This window comes from Poecilia latipinna, unplaced genomic scaffold (genome assembly GCF_001443285.1).
Source record: "Poecilia latipinna isolate Pla-1442-1.1 unplaced genomic scaffold, P_latipinna-1.0 Scaffold300, whole genome shotgun sequence".
Taxonomy (NCBI): Eukaryota; Metazoa; Chordata; class Actinopteri; order Cyprinodontiformes; family Poeciliidae; genus Poecilia; species Poecilia latipinna.
The window spans coordinates 264420-271896 of record NW_015112916.1 but is presented as its reverse complement, the minus strand read 5'-3'; the positions used below and the strand labels follow the sequence as shown (position 1 = coordinate 271896).

At 35.3% G+C, this 7477-nt stretch overlaps 1 protein-coding gene across 2 annotated transcripts in view; it reads right to left on the bottom strand.

Annotated features, from left to right (window-relative positions):
• Positions 1-7477, bottom strand: part of ipo11 (importin 11) — a 114695-nt gene that overhangs the window by 62692 nt on the left and 44526 nt on the right. For both annotated transcript variants that reach the window (XM_015034485.1, XM_015034484.1), the window contains 4 exons: positions 7161-7287; positions 1797-1830; positions 1600-1640; positions 1359-1475 (listed from right to left, as the gene is read on the bottom strand). In XM_015034485.1, coding sequence (XP_014889971.1) covers positions 1359-1475; positions 1600-1640; positions 1797-1830; positions 7161-7287 — 319 coding nt within the window. The remainder of the gene's footprint in view (positions 1-1358; positions 1476-1599; positions 1641-1796; positions 1831-7160; positions 7288-7477) is intronic.

Sequence of the window (7477 nt, the reverse complement as noted above, 5' to 3'; positions counted from 1 at the left end):
AAAAAATTTTAAAGATATAAAACAAGGAAAAAGATATGGAAAGGTTTTTTAAATTTATCTTTAAAAAAAAAAAAAAAAAAAATATATATATATATATATATATATCAAAGAAAAACAGTAGGGGATCCAGAGGATGGTCATTATTTTTAGGACTGACAGTTAAATGGATTAAATTGATGCTCAGAAAAAATGGCACCCACATGACCATAAAAGGAGTGCAGAGAGATGACTGTACCCTCATGGTAAATGAGAGCAGACATAAGAACAAGCGCTGCCTGGGGCTTGTGATTTAAAAAGAATCGGGCTAAGTCGTACTGAAAATATCACTGAGAAATTATGCATGTCTGTCTAACTGTATAGCCGTATTTTTGTTTTGTTGGCCTGGTCCGGGGGTTGCAGAAGGTGACAAATGTTTTGTATCTTGGCGTCGCTTGTTCCCCTCAGAGTACAGGTCAATAACTCCAGCTTGTACAGTTATTCATCAAAGAGTAACTAAATTTCTCCCTTGCAGAAGGGCACCTTTATGCTCACCACAACTTCATTTGTCACACTTGAGACATCTACAAGTGCCAATAAATTTAAATACCATTGCAAGGTTTCAGTGATACAATGTAGAAGAAAAGCTCATAATATAAACGAATTAGGTACAGAGTGGTAGATTTTATTTACAGCTTATAATTTTGATGATTACCTCTTACAGCTTTAATTAAATTAAAGTTCCCAGGACATTAGATCAAAAGAGGATTTTTTTTTTTTTTTTTTTAGAAATCTCAGCCCACGGAAAAATATGTCCATATACTGTGCAGTATATGCAGTCGGTACTTTTTCTGGATAATGTTTTGCTTGAATTGCTGCATCAATGCAGCCTGAGGCACTTCTGAGGTGTCAGGGAAGCTAACGCAGCTTTAATAGCAGCTTTCAGCTCGTCTACATTGTGCCTCGGGTGTCTCTCATATTCTCCTTGACAATGTTCCCTGACAATGTTCCGTGGGGTTGTTTGCTGACCAATGCAGTTCAAAACTTGTGACTGTCTTTTAAACTCTTACTTAACCAATTTTTTTCTACCATACTTTTACTTTTCTCTCAACTTTCCATTCACATATGCATGGATACAGCAGGGTAAACAGACCAATTCTGTTGGTCCTATGAAACATTCCAATGTGCCAAGAAAATGGATTTTCTGTTTTCATAAGCTACAAGTTCAATAAACAAGTTATCACTCTGAGTAACTTTTCCATTCATTCTAATTGAAAGCAGTTAACAAAATTAATGTTTTAATGGTTTTCTATATTACTGAGGGTTACCAGTTCATAAAACTGCAAGTGGAACAACAATCCAAAAGCTTCGTCAAATCTTACCTGAGTGTTGACTCTCTCTATGACGCAGGAGATAACATGGAGAACCTGCATCTTAGTGTCACACTCTGTCACCTGCTGCAAAAGCTGGAAGAGCAGCCCAAAGATGGACTCCAGGTACTAAAACAGAGACAGAAGATGCAAGACATTCGAGACTACTTATGACAAACCAACAAAATAAGCTTCATTTATTAGTGAATTTAAAAATATATTTCTTAACAATTAATTCAGATATTATACTCACAGGGAGGAATTGTTCTGTCCGAAACTCAAAATCATCAACAGGTGATCCTGAGTTATGGATATAACTTTACTGCATTGGACAGACTGAGACCAAAACAACTTTTTATTTGCTCTGCAGAGATGCAACAAGTCTTCAAAAATAAAATATATCAGAATGAAAACTTCATTTGTTGGAAAGTTTTGACATGGGGAGGATATTCAGCTTTAGTGTTGTTGCTGTTTCAATCCGCACCTGTGAGGGAGAGAGAAAAAAGAACTAATTTAAAAAAAGGAATATTCAACAGTGCCACTTTGTTAGTACACATTTTTTTTATATTGAAAGCTGCACAAAAATGGAAAATAAGCTAAGTTTATAGAAGTTTCAGGTGAATAAAGCTAAGAATATCATGTCCCCGTCAGACATTTCATAGCCAACAAATATGAAACAGCTGCATAAAAGAATGCAACCAGAATATGAATAAAGGAATGAAGAAAATCCAATTGCCCTGATTTATCGCCTCTTTTAAAATGAGTTCTAAAGTCTATGCATCTTTTGTAAACAACTTTCAAAAACCTGAATGTTTTCTAAAAAAAATTATATTTATTCATTCCCCCAAAACCATTAAAAACATAAATGAAAGAAAAAAATCTCAACTGTGACAATTTACTTTTTTGCTAAATTACTGACTGTAATTTTAATTGGATAAAGCTGAAACAATTGTTATTACTGTGAAAATACATTGAAAGTCAGACAGCTACACACAAAAGCCCATACCAATTTATTTTAAACTTTTGGAAATAAAATTCCTAGCTAAATAATTTGTTTTAAAAGATGTGGCATCTTTTATACTGGTAATACTATATATTACCAGTATAACCTAGCAGAGTCTCAGTAGGGGCTGGAAACATCCACCAAGGAGAGAAATCAGATGGCAGAAGAGATTAAAGGAGGTAAATGAGAACAGAAAAAGGTAAGGAGGTGAGAACTCAATTACTGCAGATCCTTTCAAGCAAATAATTCATGTCTCTGTGGGCGTGACAGAGAATATGATTTTTGAATCACAGTGGAAGCAGTCCTGTGGATAAATATTTTTATATACAATGTGTTAAAAAAAAAGTTACCTTGGCTTTGCAATTTTGCTCAAAATGTAACTACTGTGTAACTGATCACACCCAAACCCAATGGCATAGAACATTTGTATTCATTTATCTACCCAAGTTTCTTTAGCAATATCACAAAACCTTGCATGTCTGCCTGACCACACAAACGTTCTACATCAACATTTAAGGAAAATGGAAAAGCAATTTCAGCAACATGGCTTCAGCTACATCCACAGTAAAGAACATGATCCATTGTTTTACTTGCATCAATCATGCCTCTCAACACATCGGCGACAGTGAGGTCTGCAGAGATTGTCATTTGTTTCTAGTTTTCCAGCTACACATACCATCAGTCTTTGTGCAATTGCCAGCAGGTCAGAACAGTTGGTCCTGGCAGCTGATGTTAGCTTTTCCCCAGAACTGATGAAAGTGATAAGTCTTCTTCTTTACTGGGCTGAGTCACTTGCTAATCCTGCTGCAGATGGTATCTGCTATGACTCCCAGGACTTGATCTAATAGCCTTCACCAAAATCTTTTGATAAAATGTACAAAACTCCAAGGCACTGACCTGTTGCTAAAAAGTTTCAGAAGAATGTAAGCATCCGTGTTCGGTTTAACTGTAAATCACAAAGAAACTGAATAAAGATTTATTGTATGCAAGTCTACAGATCACTGTAACTGATCATTTTCAATATAAAAGGGGGGAAAAAAAGCTATCCGGGTTAAGTTGGCCAAATGTAAATCAGTAAGTACTGATCCGCCCGACTGATCACTTGACCAACTCCATGTTTAACTATCAGTATGAGCTCAGCAGAGTCAAGCTAGCCTGAATATGCTGAGGGAGTTTTGCTGTAGACTTCACCTGGGAAGAAAACATGAATGAGTTGAGAGAGGTAGACTGGCCAAGATATTGGATGTGGGAGGAGCCACTGACCATCATAAACAGACATGATGTCATTGGATCGTCCCATAGTGAAACACCAGCGAAAATTAGAAAAAGAAACAGCTCAGTTTTCAAAAGAAATTTTATTTTGGATTTTAATGATTCACATTTCTTTTATCCAAGGTTTCTTTAATAACGTTCAACATTTTCAGACTCATTTTATTTATGCATTTATTTTTTGATTACCTTACTATATCTGAATGTTGAATTCTAATCTCTGTGAGGCCATTGAGGCTATCTTGAGTTTCAAAACTGCACAAATAAAAGTTAACTCAAAATTGCTCAGTCAACAAAGCAAACTGAAACAGAAGAAAACTGACCAAAAACTTGAAAACAGCCCAGTGAAAGACTTATTCTGCAAAGCATGGCCGTCATCCTTGCAGTTGTAGCATCTTTCTAATACATATAGTCAAATTTCCTCAAGCTTAAAGAAAAGGACATAATCACTTCAAAGCAATCAGGACCGCAGCCCAGAAGGAAGTTAAGTTTTGATTCATCTCCTCATAAACGATCTTCCACCTCAAGCTATATATGGCAGCTGATTTTACAAGGCGGCAAGAGAAGAAGAGTGTGAACCGGCCTATCGAGTCTTAGCTCAGCTGTGTTATGGCTATGAAGGCAATAAGTAACAATTTGCTCTTTATGAATAAGATGCAGGAGAAAGCTTCCTGAGATGAGACATTAAAGGCTACTGCTGGGGTAAAGGCGAAAAAAAAAAAAAAAAAACGATTTTAGCTTTTATCCCAGCTTTACAGTTCTTAAATTACGCCCTCAACTTGGAACAAAATCTTAGTAGGAATAAAATCTCTTAGTTTCAAAGCAACAAGTATCAAAGTAAATATATATCTTCAAAACTAACTGGACTGACTGATACATTGTAGCTTTACCCATTACCATCATTAAAAGTTTACAATCAATAATTCATTATAACCAAGAGTATCAAAGTGGCCCCAGGAATATTGATCAAAGACCACACGATTGGTCAGCTCACTAGTGATGCAAGAGTAAGACTGTGTGGAAAAAAAAAGAGCACTGAAACTCAGAGGCATAATTACAATCATAAACCTTAAGGCAATTTGCAGCATGAGTAATCTTCATATCCATTAAGCTTCACTGAAGGACATAATGGTGGTATATGAAGTATACTATAACTGCATATCATTGTCCGTCTCTAAATGTGTCCAGTATTTATGAGGAGTAAAAATTTAATTGAAAAATCAAAGAACTCGAGGCAGAACGTATTTGTACACAATTGCTCAAAATGAACAATGTATACAAGATCATATATATTACTTAAAATTTTAACTGTTCACTCATTCTCTTTAAGAGAAGTAGGTGTAGACTGTTTGGTGTATTTAAATACACCAAGTTTGAACAACAGAATCAACACAGAAACAACATTGGTACTGGCAAGAACTGTGTGCTGCCTTTGACACAAAAACAAGATTTTCCTCTGCCACCTGAAGAGGAGATAAGCAACAGGTTAATCTTAGCATCCTACTACTTTTAAATTAATCCACAGAAAATTTTATTTTCTGTGGATTTCTTCATCTTACCTTATATAAATGTTTCAAAACTGTCCAGGTGATGCACAATGAAGCAAGTGCAGCAATTTATTTTCCTGCTCCCTTAAACCACCAGTGATACATGGACTGCTAGGTTAAAAATCCCATTAATTTGATGTCAAATTAATGGGATTTTTATTTTTTTTAGTGGGGCAAAATCTGTGAAAGCAGGAAGGTGATTGCTAAATAGAAATATTTACTGAATTTTCACCATAATTTCATAGCACCTTCAGGTACCCATGTCACTTATCAAGGTTTAGCAGTTTTAAAAACACTACTGGCAAACTACTAGCATCAGGTTGGTAAAGCAGCTGACTCACTTCCTGACTGGATTCAACAGATAACCAGTTATGAGTTTGTCATAGAGTAAAAACTCGTCACACTTATTAGCCATTTAGTCTAATAGTTGTATGTAAGTGAAAGAAAAACAAGAAATAAAGCCTATAGACACCATTATAACCTGAATGTGTTGTGCTATGTCAATAACAACAAATGGTATCTATCTAAGATAAAACTACATTGTGTCACACACTGCTGTTTTAAAATTGTAAATCAGCAATGTTTTGTTGTTTCATAAGATTGCTAAATGATTGAACATGAGAAATCTCCCATCACCACAGAAGCCATGCAATTCGGATCAGAACAGAACAAAACGTCAAGTAATTATGCTTTGCTCCACTTCAATAAAAGAATCAGAGCTTATTTGTAAAGATGCCTTAGTCTTGTGTGTTATCATAATTATGTTGAAATCTTAACATCAGGCCAAGTTTTGAGACAAAGAATATCTTTAAGTCAGTTTAAAGTTAACAGTCTGTGTAAATAAAATGCATTATATTTGTCCATTGCCCATCTCTCCTTCCCGTTTCCTGAATTTTGTCATCTGGCTGGGCTGCAAACATACAGCTGTCTACACGTACTCTACCTTGATGTCAGTTGCACATCAAAATTTAATGTTTCCCCCCCCCCATTTGCAGAGCATTATAAAATTCCACCTGGTGGCTGTTCTGTTGTCTTGCTGACAAGCAGACAAACCACTGTCAATAGATACCTGCACCGCATTCTTTGCCTTAGGCAAAGAAAATTTCATTATTATCACATTATACTGTATTGTGCGCAGCAAAGGGAATCCAAATAATTATGCATTTCAACGGTTCTTCCTTCAAATAATGAAGTAAGAGATAGAATTAGACAGGGATTTTCAACAAAGTGGTTCAAGAAGACAGACAACTTGATTTCCTTCAACTTCAATCTGAACCCCACAAAGAATCATTGACATCCTATCCTATAAACCATTTAAAAATAAGTCATCAATCAAGCTCTCTGCTCATGAAATTCAATAGTGGCAAAATGCAATTTGTGGTGAGGCTAACAATGAAATAATAACACTTTTCCCACAATAGGCTGATGGGAATTTGGAAACAGAAGCTTTTGCTTTTTAACTAATCACTTCATTTTCACAAAACTTTAAATTAGTAAAGAAACAAAAATCATTTTAGACCAGATGTGCTTCTGGAAAGCTGCCAGCATGTGCAGAAACATGAAGCGATATGAAGTACAAACAGTTAAGGCTCAGCCAAAAGTAGGAATGTCCTAATCTGATCCTGTGCAACAGATTAAATGAAAAAAAAAAAAAAATTAAATGAAACTGATTCATATGAAATCAAATGCAGTCATCTTTGTTTCAAATTTACTAATGCTGGTGTTTTTGCATGTCTTACACCAGAAACTTTTATTCTAGACTTTATGGTCCAAAAGGTTTTGCCAGGTCTAAGTCTAGAGGTCTAAACAAAGTCCATGTATAACATCAACTTTAAAATAATAACAATCAGAGACAAATGTTTAAATCACTTTGTCTGTATCAGAAACAAATGTTGGACAATCATAACTTGTATAACAAATCCATTTTGAATTCCATTCATTACAAGCGCATCGTTTTCTAGAAGTCAAGCCAAGGTGAGTGTGCAGTTTGCTCACCACTAGGTCTGGATCCTGCATGAGGCTTAAGATCACCTCGTAGAGCAAAGGTCGAAGGTCAGATTTGAATTTGACGGAGATCCATTGCCCTATTAGCCAGATGACTCGTCTTCGTATCAGCTTGTACCTGGAAAAGGGGGGAATACCATGAGCTCACTTCTAGTTTATAATTTATCAGAAAGATCAACATATGTTGTATAGGATAGTTACGTATAGCATGGATGTTATTAAATTATATGAACAGAGGTTATTTTAATAATATTTAAAGAGAACATAAAAACTTTTTTTTTTTTTTTTTAAATAAAAGAGCATCCTCA